Source organism: Thunnus thynnus, chromosome 2, assembly GCF_963924715.1.
Source record: "Thunnus thynnus chromosome 2, fThuThy2.1, whole genome shotgun sequence".
In the NCBI taxonomy this organism is placed as follows: domain Eukaryota; kingdom Metazoa; phylum Chordata; class Actinopteri; order Scombriformes; family Scombridae; genus Thunnus; species Thunnus thynnus.
The window spans coordinates 29424630-29444755 of record NC_089518.1 but is presented as its reverse complement, the minus strand read 5'-3'; the positions used below and the strand labels follow the sequence as shown (position 1 = coordinate 29444755).

Below are 20126 nucleotides of genomic sequence, written 5' to 3'. Positions count from 1 at the left end.
AGCCTGGACCTTCCACGTAAGGAGTGTGTGGGCTGTAACATTTTATGCTCTGGAAACACGTTCCGCCATCTCGCACCAAAGCAAATCCTAGCTTACTGGGAACACCGAGCGCTGCACACTCGGGCTAAAAGAGCAGCAGGTGAGCGAACTGGCAATCACAGCTGTCAATCAATGGCCACATGGCACCAATCAAAGCTACTATAAGTCTTTAAATCTTATTAACAGAGCAATAATTTCCTGAATGACCACCAGCACACTTATTAGAGGGCCTGAATTTAGCGATTGAGACCATAATGACTCATTGAAAAAAATGACTGACTTAGTATTTCTAGAGAGAAGTTGACGCTTTTTTGAATGGGAGTCAATTGGAGCCAGGGATTTTTTGGAGCCAGCACCTAGTGGCCGTCGGTGGTATTGTACTTTAAGGTACTTTGGCATTGGCTTCTGCCTCTAGCAGTGGTTGTCGCTTGGTCCAAAGATAACAACATCTGTCTACCAGCGCCTCTGAAGCTCACTAATTAATTGTGTACATTTGGACAGAGCCAGGTTTGCTGTTTCCATTCTTAATGTTAAGGTGAGCTAACCAGCTGCTGGTTCCAGCTACATATTTACCATACAGACAAAAGAGTAGTATTGATCTTCTCATCTAACTCGTGGTGAATGAGGGTATTTCCCACAGTATTGAATTATTCCTTCAAGGTTAGACCGTTTGAAAATGATAAGAGATAAACTGCATCCCTTACAATGTGCATAATGATTTTTTGTTTTTGGAGACAGATTATAGTTTTGGTTTAGCTTCAAAAACATCATTGATAATAAAAACAGCTGACACAGGGCAGAAAAGGGATTGGTATGAAAACAAAAGATACTTTAAAAACTATAGGACTAACTTGAGTCATAAAAAGAGAGCTCACACCATGACTTATCTCAGCATCATCTAAGTAAAGAGCTGTAGCAGTGGGACCTTTTTAACATGTGAATTGATACCTTGAAATGCATGTGTGGCGAGAGAAAGAAAAGTTTGCTCAGTTCAGTGAAGCGTTGTGACCCTTCATTGCCAGGTTGCCAGTGAAGCGTACAGGAAGGATCCAAGAGGGAGCGAGGATTCACAGGAAGGCTGAGAGTCAACAGCCGAGCTGAATCCCCAGAGATTTCTGCCTGTCTCGCCCTGTGTGTTGACACTCTCCTACTCCATTGACTTTTTCATTAACCCCCTATCAAAATGTTTTTCTCTCCCACACTCCACCGACATTAGCCCCCCACATTTTTTTCCCCCCACATGATCCTGGTTCAGCTGTTCCACCTTGTGGTCAGATTTGATACAGTATGAGGGTTTGGGGCTTTCTGTAAACTTATGTCTTTGTTCTGGTAGTTTAAGTTTTTCTTTCTTTCTTTTGATGAGACATGGGCCAACATCTTAAATATTTAGGATTGTTACTATGATGAGGAGTGAATAAGGAATATAGGGGACAGGACATAGGAGTAAACCTACTTTTTTATTTGTGATTATTTTATAAAAAGTACATTTTCAGACTGGAAATTTACCGTTTAATAAACATTTTTACAAACTAAATAGTAACATTCAACGTAAGAGTTTTGAATACTAATATAATCATAAAATTTGGATTTATTTGACAGATATATGAATTTTAGTAAGCATATTTCTTCACAAGAAACCAAACCTGTGAACATATTTTATGTGGTGCTGAAAACTTCAACTTGGCCAAAATAAGTGATGGCTTCTCACTTATTTTAATTAATTGCAACTTGCAGCCAAAATCAATGTTTTCATTGGCCTGGATTCAGAGTTGGGTCCACATGTTCTCTTCTGCAACTGTGAGGCCATCTTTTGCTCTAACTTTTAACCTCAGTGCTAATGTTCCTACTTAAATTAATAGGAGACGCTCGCATGATTTAAAAAGGCCATTTACAAATAAAACAGCGAACAGTTACGACCACATCCTGTGGCCACGAGCAAGGCAGGAGTTTGTCCATCTCTATACCATTTCTACTGAACCTTGTGAATACTGTACCTTATTTAAGTGAACAAAGAAGGCCAAATAGATGCAAAGCTACCCCATAGCCTTTTGTTTCGTTTACTAAGTTTGCTGTGTTATTTTATCCATAAAAGCACTGATCTGTGCAGGGCCACTTTTCCCAGATGTTAGACTGCTGAAACACACTCATGTCTGTTCCAGCTGTGCTAGTGGAGTATACAAATATAGCACCGACTAGTGGTTGGAATAGTAATCTGAGACTGAGAGTGGGAAGTGGGTGCAAGATTTATGTATACCTAATCAAAAACTGTATCTGTATTACAGATTGAAGTGGACAAAGTATATTTTCACACAGCTGGAGCAGAAAGAATGAGCTCAGATGGAGGGAAAGTCAAGAAAGTGCCTAACTAGAGCACTAATGGTAATAACATGCACTTATTTGTGTGATCTCTTCTGCACGTTTACAGTTTACATGTAATTCAGAACATTTTCCTCTCTTGAAAAAAGAAATAAACAGACTCATATTACTGTTTTAAATATGCTTAAGTATAAAGCAAAGTATTCTAAGAAAGATTTAAACTTTTCACCTGTGCTTCAGTTTAATGGAGCAAAACAAAATGGTTCAGTAAGCATGTCATAATGTGGAGCATCAGGTGTTTACCCTCCAGCACATCACTGATTTGCGTCGCAAATGATGAAGCACTAGTGGAGGAAGGTGATAAGGATCCATTTTCACCTCAGTGGTACTCTCATGTCTCCAACTCTCATCCACCTGCACTTACTAATGAAAAAATTGATGCTCCCAGTCCTGAACTCTAATAATTTCAACTTAACATGCCAAATCTTTAACCAGTTAACGGAGTTTCAACTTGAAAAAACAAACACTATTTTCCTACAGCAATTTCAATACATATTTACTTGTCAATAGGGTGATTATTATTGATATTCTACCTTATTGCTGTAATTATTCGGGGCTTCTCATGCTTATATTAACTTGTCATTTTCTCCACATTTTGACAGAGTCGACTGACGGACAAACTCAGCAGAAGTTTAATTATGAAGACAAACCTCTAAAGAAGAATTTGCTGCTGAAATATCCCCACGGAGGTGAATTTTATCTTGTAAGTTATTAAAAAAAATATGAAGCGCACACACCCATAAAGAATAGATTGTTTAATTACCAAAATTGTAACTCGTGTACAATTCCCTGAAAAAATAATGACTGATACAAACTGTTAAGACAGTGGTACAAATGATTTCCCCTCTGTTTTGATACAGTTCATTACATATTGAAAAGGTTTTTCAGAGCAGTTTTATGGTAGAATTTATTCAATGATGCACAAGTGTTTTGTGAAGCTGTTTGGAGACCTAATCAAATTAGAGTCTCGCTAGTTGTATTTCAGTATAAGCAGAGGGGATATGGACAATTATATTTCATTCCATGGAGTAATGAAAACTGGAACTTGATTAAACAGAAATCATACAGTGAAGAGGAAATGGAAGACACCAGAAAAAAAAAAAAAACAACAACACAGTAACTGTCTAATTTGAAAAATGTGATTTCTTGGAGACAAAAATGGGACTAGGCAACGGTGTGAAAGTAGTTTCATCCCTCATGGAAAAAATGATTTCAACCACATGACCCTTTACAGTTACTGGACTCGAGGTCCTGTCGAGATGAGGACAAGCTGATAGCAGCTTGAGTTTCGGGAAAGCTTAGAAATCCTCTTCGGCATTCCGACTCCTGGACGACTTGAGCTCTTTCAGACGCTGGATGCACTCCTCTACACTGCGCTCGCCATGGACTTTGTTATCCGGGGTGCGTACATTCACAGTGTTGCTGGTCTTCTCCTTTTCTCCCACCACTTTTTCCATGTAGAGAAAGATGCAAAGAGGACAAAAAAAAAGGGAAATCAATATCTAGATAGACGGTGAGGGAGAGATAACAATAAAGACAGAGAGGAATAAGGGACAGATGGAGTGTGTTGCCACTGACCCAGGATGAAGTTGTATTGAGCCAGCTGTGCATTTCTGATCTTTTTGTTCAGAGTACATCCGGGGTCGAGATCCACGTCAGTCATTAAGCCGCTGTTGTGGAATTCCTGCTGGACCTGCAACATTAACCAGAGAAACGACCAACAGTTAAAAGAGGTAAGTCTACATCAAGCATGTTTTAAACAACTAATTCAAACTTCCTGGTTCATATGGACTGTAGTTGTGAGCACAGTTTTCCAGTGAAGGATTCTTAGGTAGCTTTTCTGGATTAATAGTCGGCTTGACTGTATGATTGTATGACTGCTCGTGTCTTCTCCTGTTTCTTTTTTTTTTTAAAGCAATGCTGTCTCGTTTTTGATGTCTGCAATATACACTGCAGTCTGATGTTACCATAACCAATACAACAGATGGCACAAGCTAATAAAACCCAAGTTATCCTCCTCCCATTCATTTAGTTTCCTCTACAGACTTTAATGTGCAAAAAGCTTCAGAATCACTGACAGTATTTTATGTGGTTTTGTGCAGGTGACAGTAAAAGTTCATGTATACATCACAATAAAAAAATTATAACTAACAGAACCATATAACAAAGGCTTCACAAGTAAAACAGAAGGGCTGTGACTAATCATTATTCACATAATGATTACTCAAGTAGTTTTTGTCTTATTTAAATCATTGATAGTTAGAATAAGTAGCTGTGGTCACCTTCTGAGCGTACTCATCACAGGTCGGTCCAACAGGTACAACCATCACTTGACGAGGAGAGAGCCACAGAGGCCTGACACAGAAGAGAAGAAGACACATTTGATTTTAGTCGGTGAGCAGAAAAGCAGGTCGGGCACAACCTGCAAGGTACCTGTGCAAATATTTACACAGCTGAGCTGCTTCTATCAAAAAGTCATTATCAGTGCTCATAAATAACTGCGATAAAAACAAAAATATAAATGCCTGGAGTCAAAGCCCTTTTGACAAATCTTTTTTTTTTTCATTCACTGTATACAAACCATTTTCCGCCATAGTTTTCAGTCAGAATAGCAATCATCCTCTCTACTGATCCCAGGATGGCTCTGTGGATGATCACCGGCCTCTTTTTGTCATCACCATCGTGGCTACGAAATCATTTTTAGGAGACAATAACAGTGTTAGCAGCAACCAGGACTCGCATAAAAGAGAGAAATCAAAAACAGGAGAACAAAAATGATCATCTGGAGGAATTTGCATGTCATTAGCATTCCAGCTGTACGATTGTTACTTTCATTCTTTTTTTTTTTTTACAAAACAAAAAGGCTGGTTAAAATAATGCAGCAAGACAATTGGTTTTCAGGGACATAAATCAAAGAAACACAAAGATGAGTGCTTCTCCTCAAATGGAGTTTCATTTAAGCAAATGTCTTTTTTCTTTTTTTACACTATAGCGTCACTTGATTTTATAACATATGTCTCAACATTGATTTCTTACTGTGAGAGATCTACAATTTTAGATTATGTTAATTGTATCACAGTGTTTCTATTCTATTCTATATTCATTCTATAAAATATATGAAGATTTGCAGCAAAGATGTATTGTTCTGTCTTTTTACTTTTATTGATAAAAACAGGTAGATGAATTACCTAACAAATGTGAGGTTGAAGCGGATTGGTAGCTGGAAATCAAGCTGAATTGTGGCACACTGATGGTATCTGCCGATGGCATCCTTGATCTGGATGTCGATCTGCAGAGAAGGACAAAATGGACGGTAAATGGACGGTGCTTTTCCTCCTTAACGGACAAAGTAATTTACAATTTGCCTCTGATTCATTCAAGGACACTGATGTGGACCGGAGGGGCCAGAGATCGAACCACAAACCCTATAATATACGATATGGACGCTCTACCTCCTGAGCCACAGCCGCTCCTATCAAAATGACCAAAGCGACCTTCATGCTGTTTCACAATTAAAGTATATCATTACTGCAGCACATGCTCACCTTTGGTCCGTAGAAAGCTCCGTCACCTGGGTTGAGAACCCATTTCTCTCCAAAGTCATTCAAGCTGTTCTCCAGTTGCTGTAAAAAAAAAACAACAACAACAAACAATTACTGCTTTGCTACAATATCGATTGCTGACCAACATGCGAGTAAACAGTGATGTTAAGCAAAGCTGTACATTTAGACCTGACATTTACTTCATCTGGAACCAATCACTGAACTGAGAAATGTTAACGTCTCAATAATATTTTATGGTTGCTTGTGGGAGTTAATGAGGTGAGGGAAACATGCACCAAGTTCTGTTCCAGTGACTTTGCCAAGTTTACAACTCCTTTTTTTTTGTGTACATAATTTTCCACCTTTGTGCGTGCAAACATTAATCAGAAAATAGTCAGTGCTTTAGGTGGGAAATGTTTTCCCTCAGAGAAAGCGTCCTGATAGGTCAAGCAAGACAGCTGTATATTTTTTAATAACTACAACTGGTATTCAGATATTACTGCTATTCTGAGAGCTGTGACTCGCTATTAATTACAGAAAGACCGAAAGGCAAACCATCATTTACGAATGCAGTCGGTAAGAAGCAGCACAATCTCAATAGTCTTTAAAATTATCTGTTCTCTTCCGTCCATAAGCAGACTACAAAGTGTTTAGTATTTAATTAGTTCCTGTGGCTGTTGGATTGATTGTTCATGAAATAACATGTTAAAAATAACTTCTATCATCAGTAATGTTCTTCATCCAGGGGGCAAATGACACACTTGAAAATGCAGTTAAAATGGATCACTGAGGACGGAACGATGACACAAACGACTAAACCAAGGAAAGAGATGAAGAGGAGTTGTTTAAAGCTTATAAAATACCTGTGCGTGTAAATATAACCAATAATTACAGGTGAGTAACGTTATCTACATCTTACCCTGCTCACATTTTATTATTGGAAGATTATAGTTGACCTGTGAGATGTAGCCTAATATCTCACTGGTGAAATGAAACATACTTGTAACAATCAGATCAAGAGGAAAATGAAGTGAAAAACAATCTCGCCCTGCTGTAAAACTGAATGCATGCTTTGTCTGGGTCAACAGATTTTCATTCATTCGGAGCCTGTCAGTAAAGGTTTACTAGATGAAGAAACAATCTGAATGTGCTTCATACACTTGTTAAATCAATAAAGTATTCTTGTGACAATTGATCTAACAGTCAACATTTAATTCTGATTGTACAGATCTACGGTATATTTTAGATTTTCCCAAGAGAGACCGTCGTTGTTTCATCTAATGCTGAAAGCATCAAGTATATAGACTCATTATCACTCAGTGTAACTCACCCGCTCTTGTTATCACTTTGTTCACGCTAGTTTGAAACATTACCTGCTCTCTAAGAGCAACTTATAGCTGAACCTAAGATCTAAAATAAAGAGCTGGTCCACAGAGAATGAATATGATTTGACAGCAAAGGCAGACAGTGATACCACCAATTGAGATACTCTGGAGAGTTAAACAGAATAAAACTCATTCATTAATGTATAGACGTTCTTGGGAGTCTATAAATCACAATCTGTTTTCTGTCTGTGGAGTGGCGCCAGAATTTCCATCTTAATAATATCACAGGTCACTATCTTAATTCTCCAGTGAGACTTTGTGTGAGTCGTTCACTTCTTCGACTATATGCAAAAAAACAAGAGGCGTTCTGATTACCTTCTCTGCTTGCTCCCAGACCTTGGGGTCTCCCAGGAATTTCTCTGGTTTTGTGGAAAGGTTGAGCTTGAAAGTGAAGCCAAACACATCATACACAGTCCGCAGGAAGTCTAGGCAGCCTTTGATCTCCTCCTCAATCTGGAATCAAAAACAGCATGAAACAGAATTTGCATCATCCATCTGGACATGGCTGCGAATTTCACTTCTGGCTTAATACCCGATTACATCTTTGTTTGTTACAGTGTTACTAATGAATGGTGTAATGAAAAAATGATGATTTGATTTTTTCCGGCAGCTATAATTGTGTAATTAATTGCTATTGGAGGTGCTATTTTAATTCTGAAGTTAAAATAAGGCAATCATACACATGCATGTGACAAATCACAAGTTTTAAGCAGCAACAGCGATATTAAACACAGAAGATCAGTTGGGAAAAAATGGATCTCCTCCACCTTACAGGGGAAAAGTCTCTCTTCTAAATCTAAGTTTGAAACTGTTTTTTTCACGTCTCCATCTGGAAACACTGATTATAAACCTCAAGGCATGTATCAGAACATATCTGCAGTCTGCTTTAAGGTTGTTTTGATTTTGTTAATAACAAAAGACAATAATAGTACAAGCGGTGCTTTCCAGCTGCAGCGATGAAAGTGACAAATTAAAAGTGAAATAATTTGTGTGCAAAGTGCAATAAAATAATTAAATATTCAATCGCCTAATTAATTAAGAACTAATTAAGAAGACTCCTTTGCTTTCCAAAATCCTCTTGTGTATCAGTATTGGCAGGGCTCCTTTTTTTGGGTGGAAGGACTTAGCATGCAGCTATTGGAGTTCTCTCACTTTATCTGAAAATGTGAGAGACTGCTCACTGACCACATTACCTGAATTCATTCAATAAACTGTACCAGCAAGACATTGATGTACTGAGAGGTGCCTACAAAGGAAGCAATTTCTCTCTTAACTGTGTAATAGCTTTGTTTTGTTCTTCACATTGTTTAACTTGCTCTGAAGAGTTTTTCTTGTGAATATGTGGTGTATTATTTTTAAATGATCAATATAGAAAGTGGAGACAGTTAACCTTTATCATTTGTGTTGCGTGAACTTAACGTGACTGACTACTGTCACTGTATCATCGGCTGGGCCTCACCTGGTCCATGGTGCAGAAGATATGAGCATCGTCCTGCTGGAAGCGGCGGACGCGGGTGAGGCCAGTGAGGGCTCCCGACAGCTCGTTCCTGTGCAGGACGCCGAAGTCGGCCATGCGAATGGGCAACTCTCTCCAGGAGCGTGGCCGGTGATCAAACATCAGACTGGTGCCGAACAGAGAGTGTAAAACAATTAAAAACACATCAAAATTCAACTGCTAACTGCAGCTTTGAGTTATCAGACTAACTGAAAATTGCTCTGCTGCTTTAACACTGTGAAAGACGGAGTTCAATATTTGATTTAACTGACATTCAACGCTTTGACAAAATGTGTTTGCGAGCTCAATTTCCATTTCAGTATGATCTCCAGAGGGGGTGCCTTTGTGGATAGCACAAGGACCGAACAGTAAAAAAAAAAAAAAAAAAAAAAAAAGAGATAAAAGATTTGAATACAAAGAGCTGCAGTCTGCCTCTTTACACTGCAATGCAGCATTTAGCACTAAATTGAACTGGGTCATTCAAGAACTGAAAACATGGCAAGACTATCAGTCTATTACAAGTTGGGCTGGATGACTAGATGACAAATTACAGCAGTGAAATGTCAAACTCTTTTATAGATTGAGGGATAATAAACCCACTGTGCAGTTATAAAACTGTTCCAAGTGTATGGAAACATTGCTTGATTGTGCTCTCTTGTTTGCTATGTTTGGTGTTTTTAGATATTCAACTAAATATTGCACCCAGGTTAATATTTTTGCAATGTAACAATACTACTCGGAGCTCATGTAATGTTGCAAATGCATTTAGTGCTTGAGAAGAACAAATCAGCCTCCAAAAGACTAAAAATATCTATTTAACCATTGCAAAAACTTGATAAAACAATCTGTAACAGCAGATTTGATTTTCTAATTAAAAGCACACTTTCATCTCTGAATGTGAGGGAAAAGAAAGCCTCACCAGTGTCCGGGGCAGTTCATGGGTTTGAGTGCGAAGGTCTCTTTCTCGGCCTCAAAGGAGAACATGTTCTCGCTGTAGTGCTGCCAGTGACCGGAGGTCTGCCACAGCTTGCTGTTGTAGATGTTGGGAGTCACCACCTCCTGGAAACCTCTCTTCCTGTACTCACTCTGCCAAAGACAATGTGTACATGTGTCACAACTACAAGCAACTGCTCAAAACAATTTCTGTCAACACAACGGGGACTCGCCGATAAACAGCGCGTATGCCCCCAAAGGATACATAACTCTGCAAGCAAAGAGTTAGAGAAAGCAAACTACCCCGAATAATGTTTATACCACTGAATATTTGCATCCTTGTTTGTTTTCACATTGTGAAGGAGATTTGGGTAAACAAGAAATTCAGCATTTTTGTTTTGTTTTCTTACATATTTGTCAGTTTTATGGAGCTTTATTGTACCTTCGGTCGTTAGATGTCAGTTTTAAAATTCCAAACCAAAAGCTGACAGCAATAAGAAAATAAGTAATTTGTTTGAAATCCCAGCAATCATGTACACTACAAATATTCAGATGTTGGAGGTGTTTGTTGCTTGTACAAGCGGAGCTGTTTTTCAAACAAACCTTATTATTCAAAGTCCCTTCAGTCAGACATTTATTTACCACATAAAAGTTAAATTACTTCCAATTTACACTGCACAGTGCACTGTTGGAAGACAAAGGAAGTGAATGTTTAAATGAAATTAATTGTGTGGCTTTTAATTATGAAGCAGGTGCAACATTATTCTTTAATACTGACAATTACTTCATGTATCATTGCTTTCAATTTATTCTAAATAAATTGGTTCAAATATTAAACCGTTTTAAATTTCATAAATTAGTTTTTGACAGTGAGCAAAGATTTTCTATTATCTGGCAAGTTAGATCTGTTAACATCTATTTACGGTATTTTAAATAGTGGGAAAGGGGGTATGGATAAGATATTACCTTGATATGATCGCAGATCTACAAAATGTCTTATTACATTTTACTTGTGAAACTATAACTAAGACTTGATGCATTTCAAGAGCATGATATAAGTAATGCTGCATCAACATACAGTATAACTTGTAATTATTTTAAATTGCAGCACTTTTAACATATCTTGTGAATGTATAAAGCCATTATTATTGCACAGTCTGACTGAAGGCGACACACATCTGTTCTGTCCTTTTTCCTCCAACTTTCTGACTCATACCCTTTGTCCTTTCTTATATCTCAAAGTGTAGAGTAAAAATCACAGCAACTCTCCACAGCTCTGACTTACTCTGATGAACTCAATCAGGGTGTTGTAGATGAAGGCTCCCTTTGGCAGGAAGAAGCAGCTCCCTGGACTCAGGTCGTGGAAGAAGAAGAGGTCCTGCTCCTGATGATGATGAAGAAGAAAAAAAAATAAATGTATAGGTCACTATGAGGGCAACCACTCTGGATTTTATTTGAGATAATGAAACGTCTCGTCACATACTGTTGTTAATATAACTGTTGTCTAGCAATATACTCCTGCTCAGCTCACTTTTCCACACCTGTTATTATATTAAATGAATGGCAACATCACACAACTGTCGACTCCCTGTCAACAGTAAATGAGAGATTATTAGTAAGAAGTAATTGAATGGGTTCACTCACAGCTGACAACTTTATCTCCAAACATTCTCAGTATTTATTTCTACGCTAAGAAAAAGCTCAATTCATTAATAAATGAAGATGAACAACTGTCTAAACTCTGAAAGAAAGTAAGTGATACTCTCTCAAGTGTTTGCCCTTGACTTTTAAAACCCAAGAAGCTTTTCTTGTAGTAGGATGTTTTTTTTTAAGCCAGAAAATGTAACCACACTGCTGCAAATGCAACTGCTGTATATTTTCACACTGTTCATAAATGTCTTTGAAGATCTGACACTACCTTGGCTCATATTTCTAGCTTTAGAAGAATTCTACCTGTAAACAACAATATTTGTTTTGGGTATTTCATCACTGCAAGTTTGCAGTCAAATCACATCTTCACAAACTTCAGACATATACCTAATGCACTAAATAAAATTCTTTAAAAAGGAGGGAAGAAACCCAACGGGAGACTATTTCAAAACTGCGACGGACATGAACTCTTCTTCTAACATTTCAGTTACCCGGCCCAGTTTGCGATGATCTCTGTTCTTGGCTTCTTCCTGGAACTTCTCCCACTCTTTCAGCATTTTGGGGTCAGGGAAGGAGATTCCATAGATCCTCTGGAGGGTTTCCATGTCCGCCTTTCCCTCCCAGTATGTAGACGAGTTCTAGCACACCACAGATACGGGATGTTAGCTTTCATCATATTTTTTTGGCCCATCTTATCCCTTGAGAATAAAGTGTAAGGTAACTCTGCTCTCGAAATGGGGACAGATATTCTGGGCGTATACTACAGTACATGAAATGATACTTCAATCAGTAATCAATCCACAAATACAGTAACACTAGGTTAAGAAATAAAAAGCTCACCTTGTGGATCTTAAGAGCCTTGATTTTTCCAGTGTGTCTCACATGGGGTCCACGACACAAGTCAATTAAGGGACCACACCTGAAATGCAGGATATTCATGCGTTTTGAATATTCTCTAAACAACAGATGTTTCAAGGACCAAATATGTATCAGATGACATGGAAACAGGACTTTTAAAAAAAAAAAAGAACTCTGACATGCACAGGTCCCAGACTCACCTGTAAACGGTAGTAGTGGGAGTGGTGACTTTCTCGTTCAGAATGCGGCACTTAAACTTGTTGTACTGTCAAGAAGAAGAGGCGGTTTTAGATTTTACTTCTTCTGCAATGTGCCTCAAAGGAAGGTGTTTTTTCATATGTGTTAATGCTGTGAGATACCTTGAACATTTCCAGCAGAGTTTCCTTTTTTATCTCAAGTCTCTCAAAGGGCTGCTTCTCCTTGATGATTTTCTTGCACAAGGTCTCCAGACCGGGGAAGTCGTTGCTCGATACGCCCCTGTCCAAAAGTTCAATAGGTAAACAAAACAGGAACAGTACCATCCAACAATACCACTTAGTAGCCTAGGGCTGGGCTATATTGCCTATAAATAATATCACAATATTTTTAGGTTATATCGCGATACATGATATATATCTCAATATTTTGAAATCTCCTACTAAACTACTAAAATACTGAATAAACTACTGTTACAATAAAGTCAAAATGCTGTTATAATAAAGTTAAAGTACTATTATAATAGCGTAAATAAAGTACTGTTATATTGAAGTTAAAGTACTGTTATGACAAAGTTAAATGAAGTTCTTTCAGATACAAAAACACACACTTTACCTCACCTACATACGTCGCACACACTCGCCCAGGTGAGTGTGTGCGACGTATGTATGTGAGTTTTTTTCTTTTTGCGTCTGTGAGAGGGAGAGAGCCAGAGGAGAGAGTGAGAGAAGCGAAACACCAAAATGAGTCTCATGCCAGCGGCTTAAAAAAATTGTGACAATTTATACTCATTCGCGATATAGTCATTTACTACATCCCATGATCATCAATTGAGTATATTCAATATATCGCCCGCCCCTAGCCTAAATTAATATTTAAATTGCCTCCAATGCTAAATTTAGCCTGCCAGTGTTTCTATAGGGCACCATGGATGTAACCAGACCTTTTGTTCACCAATGTAATTCTTTGACTGCCAGATACTGATAACCTCTGCCAAGCACGGGCAAATAGTTCGAAGTCCTTGGCCTTAGGGCTTCAACAATGTTAAAATATCCTTGCAAAAAAACAGTCTTCAAGAATTCCATTAGCATAAAATGACTTCATTAAGGAAGATGTAGAATTAATTAGACAGCGCTCCTCACGCTCTCCTGCAGCCTGAAGCAGGGAGAAATGTATCTGTTTTAGGGAAAGGTCAAGTAAAAAAGTTGTTTACGAGGAGGAAGTGTTGGAATTTTTAAGGGTTTCTCAACTTCAGCTTCACTGAAGTAATCTCTAGTCCGTGGTTTGAATAGATTTGGTTTTATGATTCCAATCCCGTGTGCAGATATAGAAAGATGTCATTTCAAATCCACACCCAAGAAAAATCCAGCTTGACAGCATCAGTGTCATTACAGTCCACCTGTTCTGTCTTTGCCACTGGTCTTAGACAGTGAGGCAGAGTGACAGCTGCTAAGCCTTGAAGTACACACCAAAATAAGTCAGAGCTGACGAACACACAACTAATTATACAGACAAATCTGAACCCAAAGCCTGTGCGACTCACTCATTGTTGTCCAGGAACATGTCGTAGTAGAAGCCGCTCTCGATGGGGGGACCATAGCAGAGACAGCCCCCATACACCCTCTCCATGGCTTCACCCAGGATGTGGGCGCTGGAGTGCCAGTAAACCTTAAGAAAAAGGAAAAAAAAAAAAAGTACTGCCTGATTAGTGAAACAGCAGCAGAGTCAAACTCTTTGTGTTAATTAAGTCAGTATCATCGTGGTGGAAAATCAAGATTGTTGACCTTTATCATCTATGCCGATATTAAAATCATTCACTATGTTGCAGACTTTTTTAAAGCCTTTGAGACCATTTAAACCACTTAAATAGTGTAAATCAATTCTTCTGAATGCTGACAACACAAAAGATATGTCTTAAATATGCTAAAAAAAAAAGAAAAACAAGCTGACAAACTGCAATAAAGCAAATTGACTGAGACTTTGGATTATCTTAAGTACTTAACAGTGTCAACTGACAACTGCTTCTCCTTCTGGTAAAATGTTCAGCACTTTGTTAAGACAATGAAGATAAAATTGGGCTTTTATTTTAGGGACAAGTCTAGTTATTCTCGAGAGACCATATGCTGCCACATTTATGACAGTGGATGATTACAGCAGTGTTTTATATTCTCTTAATGTCTTTGTAGCTCGCACACTCGGTGAATCACAGAGCTTTGAGCTTTACTGTCGATTGTAAACCTCTCATTCTTCACTTTAACCTTGCATACACAGGTCAGCCTACGCTATTTACATACCAGTAAGGGTGAAATATTTTTGATTTGCCATTGGTTGGTGAGTATTTTGGGTTAAATAGTGATGCTCAAAAGGGCTTCAAACTGTGCATTCGAAGGCGATGTTTAAGGTGAATTCTACAGCTCTACAATCCAATCTACTAATTCATGGGTCATTCTGTGTCAAATCAGATATGGTTGTCTCAGATTTTGATCAAACCTTGTCTATATCATGAATGGGTCCCAAAACCAAGGCCTGTAAATTATTTCTGTTCAAATCCTATGTTTTCATATTTTTTCAGCCCTTGATATCATTTAATTTTATAGCCTCAAAAACACCTCATCTGGGAAGTGATGTTTGGGCATTAATATCTTGAAGTATTATTCCTAGCCTCACCAAACTTTGCAGGATGGAAGAAGACATGAAACATGTGTTCTTGCCAAAACCATTAAAAGCCTGTACTGCATGCCATTTTATTTTTATAAGGCCCTATATTTGGAAAAACGTGCACCCCCCTCCTCCCCCAAAAGCAAGAGTGATATTGAGGGTACTACAAACCCACATTTTTGCACCAACATGATATCAATCATTATTTTTTCTGCAAGTACAGTCTTATTAATTTTGTGCAAATATTTGAGGTCTCTGCTACCAATGGACATGAAGATTATGAATAAAACAAGGTGTGGTAGCATATTTTGGTCATTTTCATAGGATCAAAATGGTGTGTGGGCTAGCTAGTACAAACATGAAAATGTATGTTGAGAAAGCTAAATGTCTGTTCATTTAGTGAACAAAGTGCCAATGTCCTTCTGTTTTTCCTTCATACAAAAACAGATGCAGATTTAGAGAGATATTTTACTTATGGCAGAAAAACATCCATTTCAGAATTACATTTTTTTTGCCTCAGTATCTCTATGGTTATTGAATTCTTGTGTCACAGGAATTGTAAGAAATGAAGGATAAACATGTTTTCAGTATGTTCATTGGAATAGATGGCATCTGACATGGCATTCTATCAATGTTTCAGAGGCTGGGACACACATAAGTACAGATAATAAGGGAAGACCTTGCTTCTTCATTACGGACATTTTTTCCTCCCCAGAGTTAAAACAATGCTTTCAACTATGTGTATTTATCTATGAAGGGAACATAGAAGGACACTTTGTACACTAAATGAACATACATAAAAATAATTAAAGATTGTATTTGAAGAAAAAATGATGTGTTATACTATATGAGGGCAAAAAATAGGTTTATAATACTCTAAATATCACTCTTGTTTAGCAATTTTGCACTTTTTTTCCCAAATCTAGGGCCTTACAGAAAATCAATAGGCATACAGTACAAACTTTTAATGGTTCAGTCATACTGAGAAGTTGTTTGTCTTCCATTCTACAAATTTAGGTGAGGCTAGGAATAATACTTTTCAAAATAATAATGCCCAAACTTAGCTTCGCAGATAAGGCTGTTTTAAGAGTGTAAAAATTAAAAAATATCAAGGGCCAAAGAAATATAAAAACATTGGAATTAAACAAAAATATTTTACAAGCCTGAAGGCCCAAACGCACTAAAAGCGATAATTAACGCGCCTCATTTAATCCGCGTCATTTGATGCTCCAATGGCGCACTGCAGGCATCAGATTTGAAATTCCAACACCACAGAACCAACACAGATTTGTCCTGTTGTTCTTTGTATTAACTGCTGTATTAGTTGGATGCAATGAATGAATGAAAAGGAGAAATGCAGAGGAGGAAATTAAATTAAGAGTGTCTGTTTCCATAGTAAACCATCTGTTGAGTGTTTGATGGTTATTCATTTATGCTGTAGAACATAACCGTGAAATAATCAGAATATAACATTTTATTTCTCTCATCCACCGGCTTTATTCTCACTATTGCTCGCTCTCTGCGCTCAACCATTGTCGCGCTGTCTCTCTCTCTCTCACCGGTGCTCAGCTGGCTTGCGCTTTCTCTCTCCTTCTTAGCTGCAGAGAAAACAGCTTTGGTTGCTGGATCCTCATTTGACACTCCAAACTCGAAACAAGGTCAGAGTCAGGGCATCAAGGCAGTTTGATGCATCTCGTAATGCTTTCGTGCGCATTCGGCCATTTAAAATGACAGGGGTACTTCAAAACATGTGTCAGATGCTTTCAGTGCATTTGGGCCTTTAGTTGTGGGACCCAAACATTATATACACAAACTTTGAATAAAATCTGAGATGGTGCTGCAACCACTTTCCTGGATTCTGTCTGATTTTACATGGAATGACCCTCATATGAAAGGGGGGGGGTCTAAATCTAATAATTGTTTTAGACCAGGGCTGAGGTGGACTTACAGCTTGAGCTTCCTCATCATCAAACTTGAGCAACTGAAGGCTGCAGTCATCTTCCAAAGGTCTGTCCAGATCCCACACACCATTGTTTACTTTGGCAATCACTGTGTTGTCTGCAAGGCCTTGACTGGACAGTAAAACATGAAATATTTCACATCAAATGAATGTGCAGATATACATTTATATTTTCTTATTATAATTACAAGTCCTCGTTAAAAGTGGCCAAATATAACATCTTCTGTGACATCCTGTACAACTAACATTTAAAAATGTATAACATAAAAGTGATATTCAAACATTAATATCACATTAAACATAAAAAGCTCCAATACTGATTATCTAATTGTTATTTGATGTAGAACAAACTAACTAGATGTGTGCATGCATGTATGATAATGGCGCATGAAAATTAAGATTTTTAGTTTCAAATGTCATTATTTTCAGAAATCACAAAGTAATTGCTGTGTATGAATTTATATAAAACTATCAAAATCCACAAGAAAATCAAATTCCACAACATCATTGCAATGACAGGCAATAAGTGATATATTGATATCCTTCCCAGCCTCACATAGATCTAGGATTTCTGAAACTTTGCCATCATGTACTGATTATGTGACACTAATGTCATCACTAGAACTACAGTATGCTGGTTTTACAAGGTGCATGTTGGTTTGACGGACCTGCTGTAATGTGCCAATGGAGAAGCTAAAGGGATGCTGCTTATAGTACAGTGCCCATCCTTGAGCTTAGTCCTTTACATCTGAAATTCCAGTTAACTTTCCACAAAAGGTTGAAAACAGCACTCTTACAATGATGGTGATGGAATTGTTAAGCTTTCCTCAAGCTTTTTACTATGTTTATCATGTAGTCTGTTCATGTGACCTTTGGTTATCAACATTTAATTTCTGTTTACACACTACTAGCACGTATTGTATATTGGACAACGCTGGCAGAAAACAAAAAAACTCCACATCTTATCAGACATCGATCTCATTATCACACTGACCTGATTCCACAGGCCACCTGGTATGGTGTGGTCTTCCAAGACTCGGCCTCCACCACTTTCCCATCGGGCAGGGTCACCTTGATGGGTCGGCTATCCTTTGCAGCCCTCTCAGTCATCAGGGCATCGTGCTCGGCTTTCAGCTTTGCGTACAAAGTGAGACGCTCCTCAATGTACTGAGGTGCCGGCGATAGCTGGACACCAACAAAAAAACAAGGTGTGAGTGAATGTGATGGTAAAGGACAATGCTGTCATTGTGTATACTTTTCATTGTGTGTTAATCTGTACAAATTGTCGATATAGATGGCTTTACGTCCAGGTGGTAGAAATGAAATGTTGTAAACCATTTTCTTTGTTTACCCAAAACAGCTTGTCTCATCATCTTCTTTGTGTAATTAGCAGATGACTCACCCTAACCAAACATCAGTACAAAACAGCAAAGGTACAAAGACATACACTGTGGACTGTATCAATAATCTCAACAACCATAAAGCCTGTGGGTGGCTGCTTTGAGGTGCAAGAGAGTTCATTAGGAAGGATCTATACAACTTGTAGACGTACTGTACAGCATAGTTTATGTTCCTCTAAAACAAGTAATATGTCCACTTAAAATAATCACATAGTTTCTGCCTCTTGATTTAGCAACTCACCTCAGTTTTACCTCCAGAGTCTCCAGCAGCATTTTTGGCCTTTTTCTTGCCGCCATCTTTACCACCTTCAGTTCCCCCCTGTCCAGATATCACACAGTTTACACACAGTACAGATGTGACAGGCACACACCAACACGATGCTTGAAAAAAAAAAAAAAAAATCACTAACACTATACAAAGATCTGTTGTTTTAAGAGGCCTTCCTTATGGTAATTGATTAGCCTTTATAATTCATGATAGTTACAATATGACTATGGGAAAATCCGGCACAAAGTGATCCAATAAGAGTTTATAAATGGTTAACGCCACCCTATAGCGTCCTCCAAGTTGTAACGCACACTGGAGATATTAATAGAAATTTGTGGGAGTTCAAACCAGTTTTTAAAGTAAGCTTTGCATGAAGATGCATTGGGTGTGTGCCGATTTGAAGAGAGAACCGACCTGCTTCATAAAATGGTCTTAAGTGTTATTCTTACGTGAGTTTAAGTCTACCTATAAGCAAATAAACATTAAATTGCCAGAGTTTTGAATAGAGTTTGGCGTAACGCTCTCTTCTTAGCCATACGTGTTAATAGCCAATGTTAACTGAGGTTGGCCAAACCAAACTAGCCGACTGGGGTCGCCAGATTGCAATGTGGCATTACTTCCCACTTTAGCAGATTAAAACAAACGCGGAAGTAATGCTTCTGTTATCTTGAGAGTAATATTGTAGGTGAAACCAACATAACGTTATCTATAGGAGCTTGCTAGCCGACGCGTTAGCACCACATTGCTGACAGCATGAATCTGAATACTGGCTAGGCTAGCTGTTAGCTGGCTAATATGACTGAAATGTAGCCCGTCCTGAAAACAGAAGAATTACCTTTTGTCCTCCTCCCACTTGTAATTCGCTCATTTTCTCCACGACAGTCTGATCAGCCATTACAAGTGAAAAGCTACCCCACTTTAAGAGATAACTTTCGCAAGTCTGAGCTACCGGTGTATGAACTGTAAGCAGTCAAGGTGCCGGGTGAGGGCTGATGACGTTTCCCGGGTGCCAATTTTTTCCTAGGATGGCGAAGTCATGGCCCACCCTACTCTGCCTCTGATTGGCTGGTACTCGTTGCCTTCGTTGGTTGGGTTGGTTAGGTTTAATCACGAGGAGTGAGATTGGTTAAGATTAGGATAAGAATATCAGAGTAAGCCAATCAGAGGCAGAGTAGGGCGGGTTATGACTTCGCCGTCCTGGGATAAAAAATATCGCCTCCCGGATATTGCGATTCTGATGCAACATTGCTGTAGACTTAAACCCTCTTTATATACAGTCTATGAGTTAAACAACCATGGGTGTATAAAGGAGAATTCAATTGTAACTTTGTAGCCAAATATTGGTCAGATTTTAGTTGTAATTTCCA

General features: G+C 38.3%; 1 protein-coding gene and 1 long non-coding RNA gene across 2 annotated transcripts; one reads left to right on the top strand and one right to left on the bottom strand.

Annotated features, from left to right (window-relative positions):
• Positions 1–1064: 1064 nt before the first annotated feature.
• Positions 1065–3124, top strand: LOC137200503 (uncharacterized). The gene is made up of 3 exons (XR_010931978.1): positions 1065–1170; positions 2322–2418; positions 3018–3124. It is a non-coding gene; the product is annotated as an uncharacterized lncRNA (long non-coding RNA).
• Positions 3125–3155: 31 nt separating this feature from the next.
• tars1 (threonyl-tRNA synthetase 1) lies at positions 3156–19770 on the bottom strand. The gene is made up of 19 exons (XM_067615381.1): positions 19595–19770; positions 18733–18810; positions 18086–18276; positions 17080–17203; positions 14017–14141; positions 12638–12755; positions 12479–12543; positions 12261–12339; positions 11912–12058; positions 11056–11154; positions 9757–9923; positions 8802–8964; positions 7658–7795; positions 5961–6038; positions 5604–5704; positions 4997–5101; positions 4698–4770; positions 3994–4108; positions 3156–3862 (listed from the first exon to the last, which is right to left on the bottom strand). The coding sequence occupies exons 1-19, from the start codon at positions 19652–19654 to the stop codon at positions 3714–3716; spliced, it is 2175 nt and encodes a 724-aa protein (XP_067471482.1). The 5' UTR covers positions 19655–19770; the 3' UTR covers positions 3156–3713.
• Between the last annotated feature and the right edge of the window lie 356 nt (positions 19771–20126).